Consider the following 22513-nt stretch of genomic DNA (forward strand, 5'->3'; position numbering starts at 1 on the left):
TTTTTGGGACAGAGAGAGACAGAGCATGAACGGGCGAGGGGCAGAGAGAGAGGGAGACACAGAATCGGAAACAGGCTCCAGGCTCTGAGCCATCAGCCCAGAGCCCGACGCGGGGCTCAAACTCACGGACCGCGAGATCGTGACCTGGCTGAAGTCGGACGCTTAACCGACTGCGCCACCCAGGCGCCCCTCAAGTATACTCTTCTTGAGCGAATAGTTCTTTGTAATATAATTTCAAATTATTAGTCACTCAATTGCTTCAGTTTGTTCAAGGAGTAAAATGTAAATAAATTAAAAACTTAAAACATACTTGTTGCCAAGACTCACTGACCTGTATAACATTTTCAGTTTTGCTTTTCTTATCATACACGTTCTTCTTCCTTCATGTCTCCTTTGAGAGCAAATATTTTCCCGAATGATAGTATAAACTGAAAAATAAAGTCACATCATCCAAGTGAGATCACCAAAGCGCCAAAGCATCTCGTAACCTTCAAACAGGTCGGTGCCACTTGAAGACACAACAATACGTATCCGTATGTTGTCTAGTGACAAACACTACGACTGTGAACAGCAGCAATGGGCTCAGCCACTCAGTCTAATCAAGCAGCAAACAACTGAGAAACATTTGGTTTGTGACACTGCATTTTGCAGATTTCAAGACACCGTGAAGGAGGCCAAGAGTCCCCGATAGTCTGATACACAGAAATGCTCCTGTCTTGATTTCCGGAGGCCATTCCACTCTGCCAACCAAACCAGAATTTGGATTTGCCTCTATTTACCCTTTGGCAAGAGTGAAGTGACATCATCCAGGCATTTGGGCATTAAAGAGCCAAGGGAGTTAGGCTGGTGTGTCTGAACCTTCTCCCCGCCCACCCCTGCACTACTGAGGAACACGGGACACTCACATTTGTGCAAGCAAGTGCTTAGAGGGGTAGCGTGGACATGTGGTTTGAAAAACTCCCTGTGATGAATCTGATAGATCATGCTGGCCCTCCATCTCCTAACTGAGACCACAAACTGACTCAAGGTGGGTGTATACTGTTGAATAGCAAATCTCCTTAGAACTGACCATAAATACAAAGTACAGGGGCACCTGGGTGGCTCAGTCAAGCATCCAACTTTTGATTTCTGCTCAGGTCATGACCTCATGGTTTGTGGGTTCAAGCCTCGCATCCGACTCTGCGCTGACAGCACAAAGCCTGCTTGGGATTCTCTCTCACCCGCTCTCTCTGCCCCTCCCCTGCTCACGTGCTCCTTCTCTCTCTCAAAATAAATAAATAAACTTAAAAAAATGTTAAAAAAAAAAAAAGTACAATTCACCTTCTGCCTAGGTCATAGCAATCCCAGACAAAATAAACCTAGGTTTTAAGAAGCAGCAGCCTGATTCGTTCTTCTACACAGTGGATTTAGGAACTAAGTCCCACTTTGTGAATTAAGTGGTGCACTCTGAATTGTACTGTGCAGTAGCTTGTTTACTGAATCCTTAGGGACCTATTCAGAAAGGTATCATGGGGCATCTGGGTGGCTCAGTCAGTTAAGCATCTGACTTCGGCTCAGGTCATGATCTCATGGTTTGTGAGTTCGAACCCTGCTGACAGCTCAGAGCCTAGAGCCTGCTTTGGATTCTGTGTCTCCCTCTCTCTCTGCCCCTCCCCTGCTTGTGCTCTCTCTATCTCTCAAAACAAAATAAACATGAAAGGAAGAAAGAAAGAAAGAAAGAAAGAAAGAAAGAAAGAGAGAGAAAGAGAGAGAAAGAAAGAGAAAGAAAGAAAGAAAGAAAGAAAGAAAGAAAGAAAGAAAGAAAGAAAGAAAGAAAGAATTATTAAAATGCTGTGTCAGGGCACCTGAGTGGCTTAGTTGGTTGAGTGTCTGACTCTTGATTTCAGCTCAGGTCATGACCTCACAGTCATGGGATCGAGCCTTGCGTCAGGCTCTGCACTGTGAAGACTGCTTAAGATTCTTTCTCTGCCTCTGCCCCTCCCCAACTTGTACTCTTTCTGTCTCTCTCCAAATAAATAAATAAATAAACAATAAATAAATAAATAGAACGTTGTGTCTTTTATCTGAGGAAAATGGTCTTTTAGCAAATCAAAATATGTTCTGTGAACTGGAATATATTCACTATTTCAGGGAAATTAAATCCACATTTCAGGTTTTCTATCTGATCTGGGGGGATGACCCCTTTTGCTCTCTCTCTCTGTCTCTCTCTGTCTCTCTCTCTCTGTCTCTCTCCAGTAAGATCTCCTGAGGCCCCATGAAAATTATTTTCATTATTCTGGACTCTACTTAACAGTAGTATCGTTATGACTCCTTTGACTGTCCCTGAGGACAACAACTGATACAATTCTCCTTCCTGCTGTTTTCACCTTTCAGTGGTATTGTTCAGTCTGGCCTCTGTTAATGGAAAGCCTATTCCCAGATCAAGTATGAGACCCTCTAAACCAAGATCAACTAAATCAATAACTATGACGTACTGAACATGTCCTACAGGTTTACAAATACACTAGGTACTGTGAGGCCCTGAAAGTGAAAGTAAGTCCTGGTCATTGGAATTTTATAAAAAAAAAAAATCAGAAGCCAGATGATGATATTTCTGAAAACTTTAACTTTCAAAACAATCATCTAAAAATTCCCTTAATGTTCAACTGTTGACCAGCATTATCACAAATCCTTGAATCCCATGGATTTATTTTCATTCAAACTACCATGATGCTTCATTCCATGATTTTAGCGAAGATTACTGTCAGCTTTGTTGGTTGGTTGGTTGGTTGGTTTCTCTGTATACAATATTACCATGTGTCAGGGCTGAAGAAACTCCATTATGATGTGTTTAGATAAAATTAGATTGGAAAGCAACAATAAAGGTACTTCTTTTGTCAATAACTGAGCTTATGTCTATGTGCATTTATAAAGAAGACATTTTTGTGCATTTAATTTTATTAGAACACTGAAATCAGGCATTTTTAATGGAATTTTTTATTTTAATAAATCAGATTTACCTAAATCCTTAAAAATATCTATACCTTGAATAGAAACATAAATTAAAGAACGAATTCCTGAGCATCTCACCCATTTCTTATCTTATTTTTTAAAATTTGTTTATTTATTTTGAGAGAGAAAGAGAGAGAGCACGCCTGCAAGCCAGCAGGGGAGGGGCAGAGAGAGAGAGAGAGAGAGAGAATCCCAAGCAGACTCTGACAGCATGGAACCTGATGCAGGGCTTGATCCCACGACCATGAAATCATGACCTATAGAAATCTAGAGTCAGAGGCCTCAACTGACTGAGCCACCCAGGTGCCCCTCTTATCACATTACCTTTCTTCCATTCCTGAATCAATGGCCCTTTGATGCTTAAGAATGAATACAGCTCAGGGGCGCCTGGGTGACTCAGTTAAGTATCTGACTTTGGCTCAGGTCATGATCTCATGGCTCCTGAGTTTGAGCCCCACATTGGGCTCTGTGCTGACAGTATGGAGCCTGTTTGGGATTCTCTCTCTCTCTCTCTCTCTCTCTCTTTCTCTCCCCCCTCCTCTCCCTGCCCCTCCTCATGCTTTCTCTCTGTCTCAAAATAAATTAAAATATTTAAAAATAATGCATACAGCTATGGGGCGTGTCAGTGGCTCAGCCGGTTAAGCTCACGTCTCGATCCCAGGTTCTTGAGATCAAGCCCCACGTGCAGCCCTGCATGGAGCCCCATGTCGGGCTTGGAGCCTGCCTAAGATCCCCCCCTCTCTACCCCTCCCCTACTAGCTGTCTCTCTCTCTCTGTCAAATAAAAAAATAAATAAATACAGCTCTATCCTTGAGGCAATTTTTCATGGAATAAAATACATATTAATTTATTTGTCTTCAATAAATACCAAGTGTATGTAATCTGAAATTTACAGAAAAAAAAATTAGGTCTCATTTTATTGATAATTAGTACATTCTTTTTAAAAGAATCTGTCACAGAAATTATAGTCAAAACCCCAACTTGTACTTTTACGAAAGAGAAGGGACATATTTACGGATCCAGGAAACAAAGTTTGACACTCTTGTGTAAACACCAGGGAAGTCTGGTCTTCCACATCCATGTCCCCAGCTAACGATGCCAGTCAAAATCCATTTTCCATCACTTTTTCTTCGACAAGATAAAGGTCCACCCGAATCTCCCTACACGAGAAGATAATATAAGTATGAAGCGCATATGTCCCATGATCATCGATTTTGTCATTGATACGTCTAATGGGCTGTATTCAAAACTCTCGTTTCGGAAAGTTTTCACTTGGCTAATTATTACATAGTTTGGGGAAGAGTCAGGAAATAACGTGAAGCTGCTAATGTCATTCTGGAATTATTCTCCCTAAAATCAAAACACTGCATTTACTGTAAAAAACTTAAATCTTTAGGCCAAGAATATCTTTAGAATTTTCTTAAGAGCAGGGGTGGGCACCTCGGTGTCGTGAAATGGAGCCCCGTGTTAAGCTCTGTGCTGGGCGGGGAGTCTGCTTAAGATTCTCTCCCTCTCCCTCTGCCCCTTCCCTGTTCTCTCTCTCTCCCAAGAAAAACCAAATTAATTAAAAAAAAATTTTTTTTTGTAGGGGAAACAACTCTCACATACTCCAAAGAACGAACAAACCTCAATAGTTGTGGAAATAGCTTTAGTAGCAGCAGCAGCAGTCATTGTAGTAACGTAATAATGGCTAACGTTTATTTAGAGTAACGTGCCAAGCACTACGTTGGGTCATTTAGCCCTGACAGCAACCTCGTGAGCCATGGCTATCTTGGGAAGTGGACCTCTGCCTCTGGGCCATGAAAATCCATGGTTAGCTGGTGATTCTGACAATGAAAGACGAAGAGGTCCTGTCTGGTTAGCTAAGCCCCACGACCCGAGGCAAAACCCTAAGGAACACCGGCCCTCAGCCCTCGCAGACAAATCGCCCCCATTTGAGAGTCCCTTCTGATATCTCAACTCCACAAAGCAAAGACCAAAATAATTCAAAGTTTAAACACCATTCCTACAATATCCATCCTTTAAATTATGACGTCTGGGCTTAATTTGTGTAGTCTGGAGGACAGGCAAAGTTGCAACTCAGCCAGAAGCAAAGACAAAAAAGCATTCCAACTTCACCCCTGAATCCCACCCCCTAATTCTAGCTGTGATTACGTGAATTCTGACTAGTAGAGAAAGTGGGCTGTTTTTATTTTAATTGTCACCATATCAACTCTACTCAGTCTAATTTAACCTCTAAGCTCTGGTGGCCTGTGGAACAGGTCATATCAGGAAGCAGCCAAAACACAGCAGCTTTAGCATTAGAGAGAGAAGGGTTCACATTCCAGCTCAGGCCTTTGCTTACCAGCTGTGTGACCTTGGGTAATTTTCTCACCCTCTCTGTGCTCCAGCTTCCTCTACTGTACAATGGGCATGAAAGAATGATTTGAATGGATTTATGTAAAGGATCTAGCACAGTGCTTGCCACAAAAAAAAGGAGCTCAGGAGGCAAATTCATTATTATAATAAGATGAGTTTTTGTGGCCTGATGGCTAAGGTTGTGGAGAGACGTAGGAACGGCTGCCACCACCCTCTTCATCCTTTGACCCAGCTGTATGCTTTCTGGCAATCGTATAGCTCCATATCTGTGTAGATTGGAATCTGAGACTCAGGGAAACGTCTCTGTGAAGATGAACTCCTACTTTGCCACCTAACCAGAGGCAAATGAATGGCCTCTGTCACCTCTCCTGCCCCTCTTTCCCATCCCCCCCGCCTATGCATCAATGGAGCAACTGAATAAAACCCTGGAATGTCAGAAGGTAAGTGGCCCTTAAGGACCCTAAAACGCCGCGAGCCATCGAGGGAGCGTGAGGGAGAGAGAGGGAGAACTGCTTTGTTGTTTAGTTTTCGGTTATAAGAAAATAAATCACGGCAGAGTGATAAATCCTAACCTCATTTTCTAAATGTTGCAGGAAAATACACAGGAACTAGAAACCTGAGTTTTCTAGACCTAATCATTTAACCACCTTTCCCTGATCTTAGCCAACGAGATTATAATTAATATCTGAATTAAGGGGGGCGCCTGGGTGGCTCGGTCGGTTAAGCGTCTGACTTCGGCTCAGGTCATGATCTCACGGTCTGTGAGTTCGAGCCCCGCATCGGGCTCTGTGCTGACAGCTCAGAGCCTGGAGGCTGTTTCAGATTCTGTGTCTCCCTCTCTCTCTGCCCCTCCCCTGTTCATGCTCTGTCTCTCTCTGTCTCAAAAATAAATAAACGTTAAAAATAATAATAATAATAATAAAAAACATATCTGAATTAAGGGACATACCTGCCCTAGTTCTTTCCCCGTGTCACGTAAATGAAACGTGAAAGCATTTGTGGAAAGTGCAACCTCTTAGGCACAAGAAAGGTAACATGGCTTACCCTGCAGGCATCTCTCTTGCCTGACATGACGCCCGCACAGAGCATCCGCGAAGTGATGATCCCATAGGTGGAAACACAGAGCGTTTGGTCAATGAGCTCCACCTCCGCTTGCTGCAAAACAGGGGAGCCTTTATTGTCTGGAAAACACATTGGAAGTGGAAATCATGGTGATGATTACAGTTATTCAGGGTTTTATCAGACCATTTACTCACATTATCTCCTTTTATCCTCACGGCGATTCTTAACATAAATTCTTTTATACTCCCCATTTTTGCTGAGGAAGAAAGAGAGGGACTGGGCCAATGGCACACAACTAGGAGGTAACAGGCCAGGATTCTGACCCAAGGTCTGACTCCATCATCTGCACCCCTGAACCACGTACTTCCTGCTTTCGGTAGAACTGTGAGTCACAGCAGTTACCAATACTCGCCGGGCGAGAGGCCCACCCCTTAAGTGGAGCAACATAAACTGTTCTATGGGAGACTCCCGGGAACCATAAATCACATCAGTTTGACTATAGCCCTTTCACTTCCTTTTTAACCTGTCTAAGATGATTCAGAAAAATAAACATGGGCACACTCACGCTTATAAAGAAAATGTCTCATGATAAGCTGGTTGAATAGACTCTTTCCTCCTGCAATACAGAATAATATGGTTGAGGCCCTGAGCACAGTCCTAATAGGTTGTAGGTGTTCGAGCCAGAGTTAGCTGCCCTCCCTCATTAGGACCCTGAGATCCCAGCAGGCTTCTGTGACCACATTAACTAAATGAAGGCAGTTGAGCCCTTGAGAAGCTGCCCACAGTGCATCTTTGGAGAGTGTCAAGACAAGGCCAAGGGTAAGATCCAAGATTTGGAAATGGCTGCCTAGGAATCAGATGCATGGGAGATAAGGGAAAGCGTTAGCACTAACCTCTGGGGAGGTGCTCACAAAGCTGTGGCTTCTTCCCCTCACTACATATTCAGAATCAACCATGAAGCCTAGACCATGAAAAGCCTTGGCCAGAGCAGATGCAGGGACTTTCCTACCACCCTGACCTTTGTGCATAATGATAAAGATGCCTGCTCCAGTGAAGGAATTGCAAAGAGGCAGACCCTCTGGGTGGACCGATTCTAGGCTGATGTAACCCTCAGGACCGAATGTGCTGTCTGGGGAGCTGAAGGCAGGCTGGTTTTCAGCCCTGACTCTCATCTACCTGGAAGGCTTACCTTTGTGAAGGACATATTTGCATAGTCCTCAAGATAGTCCTCCGTGAGTTGACACAATAGGGTGGAGGGAGGGTGGAGGTGTGGGCGTGGGTGTCCTTCTCTTCTTTAAGAAAAGGAATCACTTCTTTGGATGAAAGGGAACCTCAAAGTAAAGAGGAGTTGCTCTTCTGTAGTGGAAAACCTAACAAACCCCTCAAAGTTTGAAAGGGCCCATGTTATCGATCCAATCTTGCCTTGTTCATAGACCACCCCCCTCATGAGGTGGGTCTTGCTTCTTTTGGGGATAAGGGAAGAACATCACCAAACAGGAATAGTAACACCTTCCTCCATTCTACTTCTCAGAATCATCAGGAGGCTCAAGTGAGACCATATACAAAAACCGTCTCCGTGGAGCGCCTGGGTGGCTCAGTCAGTTAAGCGTCTGACTCTTGATCTCGGCTCAGGTCGTGATCTCATGGTTCATGGGTTCGAGCCTCGCATCGAGCTCTGCACTCATGGCGAGGAGCCTGCTTGGGGTTCTGTCTCTCCTCTCTGTCCCTCACCTGCTTGTGTTCTCTTTCTCTCTCTCTCTCAAAGTAAATAAATAAACTTTATTTAAAAAAAAAAAAAAAACAAGCCTCTCTGTGAACCCCATAGCACTACATCAGCAAAAGTTAGTATTATCTGGAAGGGGAGGGTATGACCATTCATTCATACACACACCTGCTTCGTGCCTTCGGCCCCAGCCAGTTACCCAGCACTTCTCCCCACCGTGTACTTTCTGGCCAGCAGGAGGAATGCATATTGGCTGAATGAGCTGTTTCAGGGTCTCAGGCCAGGCCGTACTGAGCTGTAGCAGGGCAATATCATAGTCGAAGGTCTGACTATTATAGTACTCATGGACCACGATTCTCTTCACCGGGGAGACAAACTTGGCATTCCCCTGCACATGCATCCCAAGGTGAGCAGTCCATGGCGTGGGGTCTGACAGCCTGGTGGGAAAGGAATGGAGCACGAAGTCAGTGGCTTGAAGAGCCATACATGGTTTGGATAGAAGCCATCTGCAGATAGATGAGGGCTGAGGAAAGGAGGCCTGCCTTTGAGTTCCTACTGTAGTCCCTGGCCCTGTCCACCGACATGGTGAAAAGCACTTTTCTCAGCCTCCCTGGTCTCCTAGTAAAACAAGAGATGAAGTAAGATGTCACAGGGGTGGTGCATGGTCTCTATACTCCAGACAATCCCTCACTCATCCTAAGAAATTGCTGGAAATTCTGTTGTTGCCCCTGATATCTCATGAACCGCACACAGGTCAAGAATGTGAGTGATTGGAATTAATTTGTGACATTCTTCCTCTTCATGCTGACAAAGGCATTTGATGGGGACAGACAGGGCCAGTAAGACAGCCGTCTGGGGATCTTTTTGCCAAATTCAAATGATATGAATTCCAAAATAGTTTAGAAATCAAAGTGCTATAAGCAAGAATTTAATGAAATTCCTTCTTGTCATCTGCCAGAAGCCTTAAAGGTCACTGCTATAACTGCTCAAGCATGGCCACTCCCAAGGGGCCCCACTCTTTGTCAGCCCTTCCAGAATTCGAATTCTGAACAAATTCACCTGCACTTACCTTTAAAAACCTTCATGGCTGGTATGAGGGAGACAAGAGACAGGAGGGTTATTGTGTAGGACGACTTTCACTATCACTAATGGAATCACTGCTGTCTCTTGGCTCAACGGAATCTTTTTCTGCATGGGGGCCATTGTATATGCTGACTACAGTACATATTAATATACTCTTGTCATCTACTGTATTTAATGTAACTGGCAATAAGGCAGCAGAGGAAAGGGTCTATATCTGCAGGCAGCCTGGCCTAGAATGAAGCAAAGCATTCTCAAGCTTCCTCTTGTATGGAAAAGCAAAGGACTGTCCATAGGTGCTTTGAAGTGACAAAAAAATACACCAGTGCCAGTTGTGGGCACCGTCCAACGTTCTGAAAAATCACTGATTTCTACCAAACACCTCAGCCTGAGACGGAGCATCTGAGCCTGGGAGATGATTACCCACAATCCCACAGAGAAAGAGGGAGGCAGAGAGAAAAAAAAAACATTGGCTCAGTTGTGATCATGTGATGTTTGGCATCACATACTACTCACTACTCATATTGCGAGACATTGCTCATTTATCAAGTTACAATTTATTAGAGGGCCACCTGGGTGGCTCAGTTGGTTAAGTGCCCGACTTCATCTCAGGTCATGATCTCGAGGTTCATGAGTTTCAGCCCTGCATTGGGCTGTCAGGGCAGAGCCCGCTTGGGATTCTCTGCCCCCTTCTCTCTGCCCCACCCCTGCTCATGCGCAAGTTCTCAAGCTCCTGCTCTCTCTCAAAAATCAATAAACATTAGGGGAACCCGGGTGACTCAGTCGGTTAAGCATCCAACTTCAGCTCGGGTCATGAGCTCATGGTTTGTCAGTTCGACCCCGCATCGGCTCTGTGCTCAGAGCCTGGAGCCTGCTTCAGATTCTGTGTCTCCCTCTCTCTGCCTCTCCCCTGCTCATGCTCTGTCTCTCTTTCTCAAATATAAATAAACATTAAAAATTTTTTCTAAAAACAAATAAACATTAAAAAAATTTTAATGTAAATCAAAAAAAATTCTTAGAAATGTTTTCTTGTCTTGCAGAACACTTGCAGAGCAAGTTACCTGCCATCCAAGGTTTTACTGTATTTGGTCTTCATCTCATTTTGGCACAGAACTAAAAACCTTGGAGTTTCCTAAGTGACTAGAGTCACAAAGCTGTCTTTTGTTACACTGTTACGTTAATGAGTGACTTTTGGACCCCACCTTAAGGCTGGGGGCTGGTTGCCAGGAGAACCAACACTGTGATTGAGGGTTGGAGCTTTCAGTCCCACTTGCTGACCTCTGAGGAGGGGAGAGGAGCTGGAGGTTGAATCCATCGCCAATGGCCAACGATTTAGTCAATCGTGCCTTTGTAATGAAGCCTCTATAAACACCCAAAAGGACAGGGTTCAGAGAGCTTCCGGGTTGGTGAACACGTGGAGATTCAGGGAGAGCGGTGCACCTGGAATGGGCGTGAAAGCTCCTTGCCCTTTCCCTAAACCTTGCCCTGTGCCTCTCTTCCAATCTGCTTGTTCCTGAATTATACCCTTTTACAATAAACCAGTGATCTAGAAAGTAAAATGTTCCTCTGAGTTCTATGAACTGCTCTAGCAGGGGCGCCTGGGTGGCGCAGTCGGTTAAGCGTCCGACTTCAGCCAGGTCACGATCTCGCGGTCCGTGAGTTCGAGCCCCGCATCAGGCTCTGGGCTGATGGCTCGGAGCCTGGAGCCTGTTTCCGATTCTGTGTCTCCCTCTCTCTCTGCCCCTCCCCTGTTCATGCTCTGTCTCTGTCCCAAAAATAAATAAACGTTGAAAAAAAAATTTTTTTGAACTGCTCTAGCAAATCAATCAAACCGAGGAACGGATGGTTGGAGTCACCAATCTATAGCCAGTGGGCCAGAAGGATTGGTGACAACATGGACTTACCACTGGTTGAAGTAGGGAAGGAAGGACAGTCTTCCAGGTCCTACCAGGTTTAATCTGACCCTATCTAACACATAGATAGGGTCAAACTTGAGTCAAATTGTAAGACAGTCAACTGGTGTCAGAGAATTGCTTGGTGGTGTGGGAACCCGCCTGCCAACCACCACATTGGAAATTGGGTGCAGAATCTTTACTGTTCGACTCTAAATACAAGTCCGGTGCCCATTCCCCACTCCTACACACACACACACACACACACACACACCATTTGCACTGATGGAATGTCTCCAAGGGCAGCTTCCTTCCACAACTTGAGGGCAGATGCATGGTCTGTGATGAGAGAGGGTGCCATCATAGAGTAAGAATTGAGATACCCTACCTGTTTCCATGGAAACAATGGGCCGCAGAAAGAAGCCACTCCCTGGAGATGACCGAGGCTCCGCAGTAGGCAGATCCCACAAAGTGGAGGCTGACCTGCCAAGGCCAACCCCCTTCCTGGGTGTCGGTTCCCCCAATGATGCGGTGGTGGGTGGAGAGACTCCTGCTGCAGCCTTTAGGAAAGAAGGCTCACATGATTTTAAAGCAGACTTGGAAGAAATACTGGAAACTAATCCAGGTTTCGAGCTACATTGGGAACTGACATACCAGGCAAGCAACTTGAAACCTCTTGTTTATCTAGAGAAAAGGCACCAATAAACCACTCGCTCCGAAAACAGGCCAGGACCGAGAGTCTCCATATAATAAAGCGCATGACAGGAGGAGGGGACTTGTTAGCAACAGATGCCCTGATATGAACAGTAGCCTTTTATTAGAGAGGAAAAGATTAGTTTGAAAAGCAATAGAATTTGAGAGCGTCTTTGGAGTGGTGCTGATTTGAGAGGAAGCATTTGAGAGAGAATTTCTAAGTCCAAGACAAATGAAAACGTACTAAGAAAAACTAGTTATCAGAGCAATTATTTTCCAGTGTAAATAGTATTGATAACAATGCATAGTTAACAAGTTGCCACCTGGACAATTAGAGACCACATAATAACATGTGGCAGATTACAGTTCTCAGGTGATAAAGAAAGAAGCAGCCCTTGGCATTGATCATAAGTCCTAAATAACAGTCATCTGCTGTGTTCCCATATCTATATCTTTTCTAATGGATTTTTTTTATTTATGAACTTTTCCCTTAATTAGAATTATTAGAATGTGAAAGTTCTCATTACAAACATCAGGTGCTTTAATGCTTGTTATCAAAAAAGCAGATAGAATCCATTCTAGAACTTTTCTTAGCTTATTTATTTATTTATTTGTTTAGAGAGTATGTGAGAGAGCATTTGCAAGTGGGGCAGGGACAGTGGGGGAGAGAGAGAGAGAGAGAGAGAGAGAGAGAGAGAATCCCAAGCAGGCTATGTGCTGTCTGAGCAGAGCCTGATGTGGGGCTCGATCCCACAAACCGTGAGATCATGACCTGAGCCAAAATCAAGAGTCTGAGGCTTCACCGACTAAGCCACCTACGCACCCCCAGAATTTTTAATTTTGAGAAACCATTTCAGATGCAGTTCACCAATATTTACTATTCTTCCCTGAACCCGTGGCAACTTTTGCCAGGGCGATTTACACTAAGAAGGGAATGCAAATAAAAAACTGGTGAACTGAGGAAGGAATACAGGGAGTCAGAAGGAACATATTTCTACTCACTGCAGCCTTGTTCATCGCTTCCATCTGGGCAGTCCACAGTCCCATCACATTGTGCGTTTTGTTTCCTAAAGCAAATATCATTGCCACACTTAAAAGTTCTGTTGTTACATGGAATGCCTAAAAAATGAACAGAAGAGGGAAGAAGTTTTTCCTGCCCAGAAACAGACTTGATTGAATGACACTCAGCTCCATCCTGCAAGAGTGGTGTAGACATAGCATCGGTATTTGCTGCTCCGGGAAACCTGGCTGAGGGTGATGCAGCAACCCTAACAGTGACCAGTCCCCTCACCTCAGTAGAGGAAGGCAGGTGCACCTGTTGAGAAGCAATCAGATGGTCTCTCCTTTCTTCCACTAGAGGTGAGATGAAAAGAAGTTCGCTATATCGGTAGCTTTAGGCCACGGCCTCTTTGCTATTAATTATTTTGTCTTGGGGCGCTTGGGTGGCTCAATCGGTTGAGCATCTGACATCAGCTCAGGTCATGATCTCATGTTTCATGGGTTCAAGTCCTGCGTCGGGCTCTGTGCTGACAGCTCAGAGCCCGGAGCCTGCTTCAGATTCTGTGTCTCCCTCTCACACTCTGCCCCTCCCCCGCTTGCACTCTGTCTCTCTCTCTCTCAAACATAAATATTAAGAAAAAAAAGTTACTTTGTCTTGTACTCCAAGAAAAGTTGGAACAAAAATCAATACCATATTCAATCCTTTTATACCAGTAGGGGGGAAAATGGGCGGGCTCTGTGAATCACAGCACATTTATTCACATCCCCCGTGGTATGTGTTTCTGTAGGGGCTAGAATAGGACATGTCCTATCATGGTATGTGGCAAGTCCCACCATATCACATCCTCAGGATCTGTTAGTCTCGAACAGCATTAAAAGCAAGTAAGCAATGAAAATCTTCCAGTATTCACATGGACACATACACACACAATACACATACTCCACCCAAGTTAGAGTGACCAACTGTCCCCTCTTTCCTGGGGCCAAGAGGATTCCTCGGGAACAGGGGAAGTCCTGGGAAAACCGGGGCAAGTCAATTGCCCAACCCCGCAGAGGTATTTCGGTTCTGACTTAGAAGAATGTACAGGAAACACATCAAAGTGCAGAGGACGCTCCCTCACTTTGAGTGCAGTTCTGCTCATCCCGGCCATCCTCACAGTCCCTGAAGCCGTCACAGACCAGAGGGCCATGCTGCCTGAGGGAGCTGGTGTTGCAAGCAGGTTTAAGAGTCACTGGAATGAGAACAGACAGAAAGCTCATGAGCCTGAAACATCAGCCGGCCTCTGAGACCCAGCAGCGCCCCTCCGACGCGGCAGATGGTTAAGATGACTTACATAAAATAAAAAGCGTGTTTTCGTCAAACTGACACCTGCATGAGAAAAGCAGAGGTTGAAACTGCTTTGAGTTTGTCAAATTGGATTTTTGCTTTTGCATAAATCTATCAAACTCTGGCAATTTGTTTACCTAATTACAATTAAATGCATCGTGAGATTTTCTTTGAAGGAAAACAAAAAGTCATAAGCTGTTATCTAAATGGAACTTCTCTACCTTTCTAAACAAAATGGGAGTGTCCTTAGATTGAGGGTTTTTGTTGTGTTCATCTCTGCACCTCAAATCCCTGAGTACAAAGTAGGTGCTCATTAAAGATTTGCTACCTAGATTAACAAATGTGAGATCTTAAAAGACTGTGTGTAGGGAAAACTCTTGTTAAAATCATTTTGCCCTGGGGCACCTGGGTGGCTCAGTCAGTTGAGCATCTGACTTTTGATTTCCATCGTTGATTTCGGCTCAGGTCATGACTCTGGGGAGTCATGAGCGTCGAGCCTGCTTAAGATTCTCGCTCTCTCTCTCTCTCTCTAACCCTCCCCTGCTCATGCTTTCTCTCGCTGTCTCTAAAATTAAAAACAAAAAAACTGATTTTACCCCAAGCAATCCATTTCCTGGGTCAGGAAACAGCATTGTAAATTTACCACAATTGTTCTTTGGAATATTTTCATGAACTGTCTTTGGACAAGTGACAGGCACAGTTATATTAGCAAGCATTCTTTGAAGGTATGATTCCTTAGACATTTCTGGTTTTGTGAAAAGTGATCATTTTTGTTATCTGCTCCTGTTTCTCCAGCGGCATCTCTTGTTGGGGGCCGAGGGTAGCAAAGGTTGGATATTGCTACCCTGAAATAGCTCACTGAGCTTCCGGGAGTACCTAGCTGACTCCTAGAGAATGGTTTCCAAAATGGCACAATGGTAAATAATCATTGCGATGATTATGATAATCACATGTGATAAATGATTACCAGAAACAGTCCTTCTTATAAAGCAACAATAATCACTTTTGTTTGGAGCATCATAGCAGAAATGATAATAGTGTAAAAAATACCAGCAACCTCAGTCACTGTATAATGGCCAGTATTTATTTTCTTAAACAACAGAAAATGCAGTAGATTGAAAAGGTCAGTGAGCCATAAGTTAAGAGATTTTTATTCTGTTTTGCCAAAAACAAAATAAAGGTGTGGAACCATAGGTTATTTTTCATGACTAGAATTGTTTTCAGTTAGTTATGTTATATTAACTATAACATTTCTCCAAGAATATGAAAGAAATTAAATAGCTTCACACATTGTATTTGAAGAAATTAAATAGCATCACAATTGTATTTGAATTAAACTCCAGATCTTTAGGGGAAAGTGTTGCCAATCGTGTCATATGGTCCAGTGAACTATCCTCCCCATATTACTCCCTGAAACCGGAGGTAGACTCAAGAATGATGTGCAAATAGTAATGAAAAACCAGAAGGAGAATCTCTATCCAAAATAAGAATATCCAATACCCCACCCTTTAGTCATTGCAGATGCAATGTTGATGCAAACTACACTGGTAATTATGGCAATAATAATAATTCTTTCATTCACAATGACTATGTTCCATAAATGAACATGCTCAAGGAGTTTACTCTCTGCAGATTCTGAGCTTCTCTCTAGATAAAAGATCTATTCTTTAAAATAGGATAGTTAGTTTAAGATTGTGGTTGGTTGCATTATTAGCCACAAATTCTCACTCCCTGTGGTAGTATTATACACTCCCAATCCTTGCCATGCCCCCAGAGTGTGCAGTATAAACTTCCCTGACCCTTGACTATGGCTTTAGCTATATGACTCACTTTGACTGATGGAATATAATGTAAGTGATGGTGTGCCAATTCCAAACCTAAGAAGAACCACGCATTTTTGCATGCCCTTCCTTTACCTCTACCCTGCCATGGCTAGCCCAACAGTTCAACGAGGAAAAGAGCATAAGGAGTAGACCTGACCCCAACCTGGAAAGAACCATGTTTATGGGGATCTGCTGCTTAAAGCAGAGCCACCCAGCTGAGCCCAGGCTAGATGTGTCATATCTTAAACAACCCTTGGATGCATGGCCCAGAATAAATGATTGTTGTAAGCCACTGAGTTTTGGGGTCGCTTGTTATGCAACAATAGATAACAGCTACAAAGACCCATGATATATGCTAGTAGATACCATGGCCCAGAAAAGTTATTTCTTCATAAGAAAGCCATAGTAAATTTTGAATACCCACCACAGAAAAGCTCATCACTTTCATCAAAGCAGTCATTTACTCCATCACATCGCTGGGTCTGAGGGACACACAAACCAGAGGAGCATCTAAAAGATCCAACAGGACAGGCTAGAGATGATAAAACACAGAAAATCTTGTGTGAGTCCCTAAAAGTCATCAGACCACACTAAAAAAGAACGACGACATGTTAGGTGATCAAGGAATTGGCGATATACTGATAGTAATTACACAATTGCTCCATCAGATCAAGCTATAGGTGGTAACTGAGAGACGAAAAAGGTGAATTTAGGAGAGCAAAGAAAGTAACCTAACCCACCAGAAGCTCTGGGTCGGCATTGCATCCAGGTCACATGTCCAATCAAACTTCTACTACCTCTTTCATTGACTCAGCAAACCGGCTTTGTCATTGACTTGGAGAAAGTGAAAGCTGGAAGATACTTTAGAGAGTCCAGCATGCTTGATGCGCAGTCTTTAGACTCCCCAGGGAATTATAAATGGCCTTCTGGTGCCTCTGAGTCCCGTACGATCAGATGCATTACTCTGAGGAGTCTGCTTTTAATTCCATTATCAAGCGACTTCTGTCCTCAAATATATTAGTAACCACTGATCTTAGACACATGGACCTACAGAGATTAGCGACTGTCCTTAAAACTCAGGACTCCTGCCTTCTACCTCCCACTCCACTTCAACCAGGCTACTCATCAAAAATCCATTCCCTGCCTGATAAATCCTGGGCTTATAGCTAAATATATTAGGAACAATAAATCCTTCTTCATTGCTATGGTCTGAATGTTTGTGGTCCCCACAAATTCATATGTTGATAACCCAGTGTCCATTGTGATGACATTAGGAAGTAGGGCCTTAGGGAGGCGATTAAGTGATGAAGGCAGAGGCCTCATGAATAAGATGAATGCCTTTATAAAAGAGGCCCCACAGAGCTCCCACAAAAGAGGCCCCACAGAGCTCCCACACTGCTTCCGCACATGAGGATACAAGTCTGTGACCCAAAGACAGCCTTCACCTGACCATGCTGGCATCTTGATCTCAGATTTCCAGCCTCCAGAACTGTAAGAAATAAGTTTCTGTTTTTTACAAGCTATCCAGTCTGTGGTAGAATAGCCCAAATTGACGAAGACACTCCCCTTGGGCAAAAGAATGGGGAAAAATGCATGGGCAGGTCGACCACTATCTCACTGGCACAAGATGGAGAGTTTCTAGAAAATATTCATGGTTTGGGGCACCTGGGTGGTTCAGTAGGTTAAGCGTCTGACTTTAGTTCAGGTCATGATCTCGAGGTCCGTGAGTTCGAGCCCTGCGTCGGGCTCTGTGCTGACAGCTCAGAGCCTGGAGCCTGCTTCAGATTCTGTGTCTCCTCTCTCTCTGCCCCTCTCCCACTTACGTTCTGTCTCTCAAAAATAAATAAATGTTTTTTAAAAAATTACAAAACATATATTCATAGTTTGAAGAAACAACTGAAAGTAAGATGGCTCATGGGGCACCTGGGTGGCTCAATGGGTTAAGCGCCCAACGTCAGCTCAGGTCATGATCTCGCAGTTCACAAGTTCGAGCCTTGCATGTTGACAGCTCATAGCCTGGAGCCTGCTTCAGATTCTGTGTCTCCCTCTTTCTCTGCCTCTCCCCTGCTCATGCTCTCTCTCTCTCTCTCTCTTTCAAAAATAAATAAACATTAAAAATTAAAATAGATAAAATGGCTCACTATTCACCTAAATTCTTGCTGAAAATTGTAATATTCTGATATTCAGAAATGTAATACTTCAGATCCAGAAGCAGGTATATCGGCAAAGAAGAAAGGTTCTAAATGAGCTTTCTGTCAGTCTTATCCTCATGGCCTTCTAAATGGTTAGCCCTTACTTGCCCCCTTTTAAAATGGGTGGAGAATTTCCTGAGTCAATATCTACTCTCTCCAGCTCTAAAGGCTTCCCTCAAACACTGCTTTTCCTACTGACCACTTCCTGGCTACTGTTCCAGTGGTTCTCGGTGTGAAGGGCAACATTTTGAGGGCTGATCAGCTGTCCGTATGGGTCATGGGCCAAAGTGAGTCACAACAGTTGCCCTGTGATCCACCAAATGTTTTATAAACATCATATTTACAAAGATTTATGAATAGTAAAAATAATAAATCAAGAAATGGATTTGTTCCCATTTGAAAAAAGGAGTGGGGGGTGCTCCTGGGTGGCTCATTCGGCTGAGTTTCTGGCTCTTGATTTTGGCTCAGGTCATGATCTTACAGTTCATGAATTTGAGCCCCACATGGGTCTCTTTGTTGACGACGCAGAGCCTGCTTGAAATTCTCTCTCTCCTTTCTCTCTATCTGCCCCTCCCCTGCTTGTGTGCGCATGTGCTCTCTCTCTCTCTCTCTCAAAATAAATAAACATTAAAAAAAAAGAGATGAGCTTGTCTCATATTTCAGAAATTATGTAAGAAACTATTTTTCAATTGTAATAATTCTATTATTTCTTCTATAATTTAAACTGTAGCAATAATAAATACAGAATTTATTATAACAGAATTATATAACACATATTTATATTTATTTATGTATTATTATAAAATATAATAGTAAATAGCAGAAATAAATCCATTTTTCAAGTTTGTTTATTGATTGATTGATAGATTGATTTTGAGAGAAAGAGAGAGTGAGTGGGAGAGGGGCAGAGAGAGAATCCCAAGCAGGGCTCCACACTGTCAGTGCAGAACCTGACGTGGGGCTCGGCCCCACGACCCATTAGATCATGACCTGAGCTGAAGTCGGACACTTACCCACCCAAGCGCCCCATAAATAAATCAGTTTTTATTCCATAATTTCTCAAGTTTTAGAGTTATAAAGTATTAGCCTCTGTTTAACCATGTACTAAGATTTTTCTAAAGAGCCAATCCCAGGCTTACGTTGACTAATGTTGTAACTGCCATATTCCACCAACAGTGGCTTGTCGGAAAGCCTTGAACTGCAGTGCAGCTGAATGTGAGCGAGCGAGCTGGGCACTCGGAAAATCGTCTGGTGATCCATGTAGGAGCCACAGTACCTGAGGAGACAAGAGTCAGGGAAGAGGGTCTGCCAGCTGCATTCCCACTGACCGCGAACTCACTAATACTTTGGTACTTGGGGCTTTGTAAGCAGAGATGCTTATGGCAGAGCTAACAGTAGTTGTCCATTCTATCTAAGTCTCTGTGATTGGGTAACTTCTGTCCCCTCGATTTTCTACTCTGCTAAATACAGCTGAGGTACTATTGACTGCTACCTGTTGTTTTGCTCACAAACACTTATAAACAGAAGAAGTATGGGTCTTCTCTTTTTTCTGCATAAATAACCACGTAACAGTAAGAAGTGCCTGCTTTTGCCCACAAACCTACCTATAGAGCAGAGTGGAATCCATGAGCTGAGGCTGAAAATATGCAAAGAATCCCAGAAACACTTAAAGTAAAGCACATGCAATATTTTTTCAAACTAAAGTGAAAACTGAGGTACTCTCTGAGGCTTGTCGTTGGCAAAATTTCAAAGTAGTAATGTCTGTCTGCAATATTTCCTTACCTTGACTTTTCTTACATTTTGTCCTAAGAGGAAATGTCTCTCCTGTTAGGAATTCTAATTATATGAACACTGTGGTTAGTAGAACATGAAATATTATTACCCTGGGGGCCTATGATAAGTTAGATCTTTGCTCTGTGTAGGCAAAGTTCTTTCCAGGGTGAAACCTGCAAGGTCGCAAAGGGAAACAGCAAACACACGGGTTGAGGAGTGGAATCTGTGAATGCCAATCACTCCTAGCTGCCAAAACACGTGGGAACCACAAAAGTTCCAGGGATCAGACGCTGGCATTCTGCGGGAGGACCACAGAGGTAACCCATGACTTTAAGGTTCAAAAGAGGAAAGTATTCATTTATATTTCAGGAAGAATCTTTTGCAGTTAGTTAAATTTCAGGCCCTGATGGGCTGGTAGACTAGCTCCTGGAACAGAGGAAGAGATAACAGCCATAGGTAGGTGGTCACTTTGCCAAATGGGAGCCAGGCTCTGAGAGGCACCTGGCATCCACATTAACCTTTTGGGGCCAGATTCTACTCCAGCTGGTCATCTTGGGATCAGATTCCTGTGTTCTGAAAACATGATTATTGTTATTGGTGTCTCATAGTGATTTTATTTGTGCTCTCCATTAGCATTTACTAGAGCTTTCTCGCGAAGATCAATCTTACCGGGATGTTAAGGAGGAGTCAAGGACTCTTTGAACACATGTTTTGGCTGGAGTTTAGAGAGGAACAGTACGGAATGGAGCACAGTGGTAGCTAAGGGAACAAAAGTTAACAACAACAACAAAAAAAAAAGTGAGAAATTGGAGAAACCCAACAAGAGTCAGTTTACAGGTACAGGCACATGACAGGTAAGAAAACCAAGAAGTAAATAAGTGAAGTAACGTGTTAAAGTTCAAAATAGCAAGAAAGTGGAAGGAGGATTAGGACACAAGTCCCCCTGGTATTAAATCTAAAGATTAACCCTCCCAAGTTTTCTTCATAACTGTCTTGACATTTTTGGGTTGTACTGTTCTGTTCATTTTCTTTTGCTTTGTTTTTTGCTTTTGTTTCTTGTTTGTTTTTACTTTTGCATTTAAGACCATTACATATGATTTTGTTTTGCTTGGAAAAATAAATAAATAAATAAACCCTGGTACTTTCTAGTGCACCAACAGCTTTCCCTTCATGAACTTTGCTCTGCAAAACTTCATCGAAAGGACATCCATTCCTTTAGGGTCATATGTTGCATTGTAGCTGCCCTGAGCGGCTACACCCTATTCCCATGTTCTCTGAACTCACAATCACTGGGCATCCTGGTGGCGACATTACTTTTTTCTGCTTCCCCTTTCCAAACCCAATGCCTTTAGGCAACTTTTCAGCAAGGTGTCAGAAGTTAGTTCAATTACAGCCTTTCCTTTTTAGATGAAAAGAACTGATAATGGGAAGGGCTGGCATTTTAAATCCTAAGGGTGCAACTAACATCAAAAGAATCTGATAGGATTTCAGCCAGCCAAACTTCAGTCAAACTGAAGAGCCAGCCCTTCAGGGAAAGTATTTAAGCAGAGAGAGTTCCTGATTCTGATTCCTTGTTAGAAAATCCTGCTCATACTTTGACAGCAACCCTTCCTAGGTGGTAGCAGTTGTTACTTAGAAGGAAAAAAAAATAGTATCTAGTTCTGAATTATAGCTCTATCTTACGCATATAATTTTATAAAAGAATTGTGAAGAGTTGTTTTTTCAACCTCTATCTAATTAAGTATCAAAATGCAGCATTCATAAAATTTGGTGGGGGGGGGGCACATTCTATAGTATTTATCCATCCAAAGTAATTTCCAAGGCAATTTTTTTTTTTTGACACGCGATGTTGCAATAGTTTCAGGTGTATAACATAGTGATTCAACAACTCTATCCCAAACAATCTCACTTATCATAATAATGACTAATATTTTCTTTTGGTGTGTGGTATGCATTATCTCATTGAATCCTTACCAAAAAAATCCCACCTTAACAAGTAAGAATTATTACCTCATTTACAGACTGAAAATCAAAGAGGTTAAGTAATTTGTCCTAGTTAATATAGGTACTAAATTACAGAGCTCAAATTTGAACCCAGGTTTTCTGTCTCCTGCACAACAGATCATGATTCAAAATCATTTCCAATAGGAATACAAGGCACATCTAATAATGGTCCAAGAATACTCTTAAATTAGATAGGATATATTCCAGTGAAGGCAGAACCTATGACTGCATAGCACATAATCCAAGCGTCTAAAGGAAATGAAAGAAGGCGGTTCAGGAAAATCATTTAGAAAAGGAAAGTTTCATTCATGGATTAACAGTGAGCAAAGAATTAGCAGGCAAATCCCTTAGGCTAACCTCACAAAAATTCTTCCTTCAAAGTAAACTTAGAAGCTATTCTGCTGCAAAGACAGGATATTCTCTATTTTTAAATACAAGACCTAGTACAACTTTAGAAGCAAATAAACAATAAAAAAAACTAAGACGCAAATTAAGGGTGAGAGTGAGGAGATCCTGGGTCAGTTCGGGAAGTTCAGACACCTTGATTTCTCTAATCAGCCTCAACCCATGCGCCAGGATACAGCCAGACTGACCCA

At 43.1% G+C, this 22513-nt stretch overlaps 1 protein-coding gene across 1 annotated transcript in view; it reads right to left on the reverse strand.

Moving 5' to 3' along the window:
* Positions 1-3980: 3980 nt before the first annotated feature.
* The window catches only part of TMPRSS7 (transmembrane serine protease 7), a 40229-nt gene continuing 21696 nt past the window's right edge, over positions 3981-22513 (reverse strand). The window contains exons 11-18 of the mRNA XM_047100189.1: positions 19280-19416; positions 16373-16480; positions 13920-14030; positions 12802-12918; positions 11495-11666; positions 8303-8571; positions 6394-6530; positions 3981-4151 (exon numbers count right to left, since the gene is read on the reverse strand). Coding sequence (XP_046956145.1) covers positions 3981-4151; positions 6394-6530; positions 8303-8571; positions 11495-11666; positions 12802-12918; positions 13920-14030; positions 16373-16480; positions 19280-19416 — 1222 coding nt within the window. The remainder of the gene's footprint in view (positions 4152-6393; positions 6531-8302; positions 8572-11494; positions 11667-12801; positions 12919-13919; positions 14031-16372; positions 16481-19279; positions 19417-22513) is intronic.

Source organism: Lynx rufus, unplaced genomic scaffold, assembly GCF_022079265.1.
Source record: "Lynx rufus isolate CCGP_SWC_20201006 ecotype Redwood Valley unplaced genomic scaffold, mLynRuf1.p SCAF_5, whole genome shotgun sequence".
In the NCBI taxonomy this organism is placed as follows: Eukaryota; Metazoa; Chordata; class Mammalia; order Carnivora; family Felidae; genus Lynx; species Lynx rufus.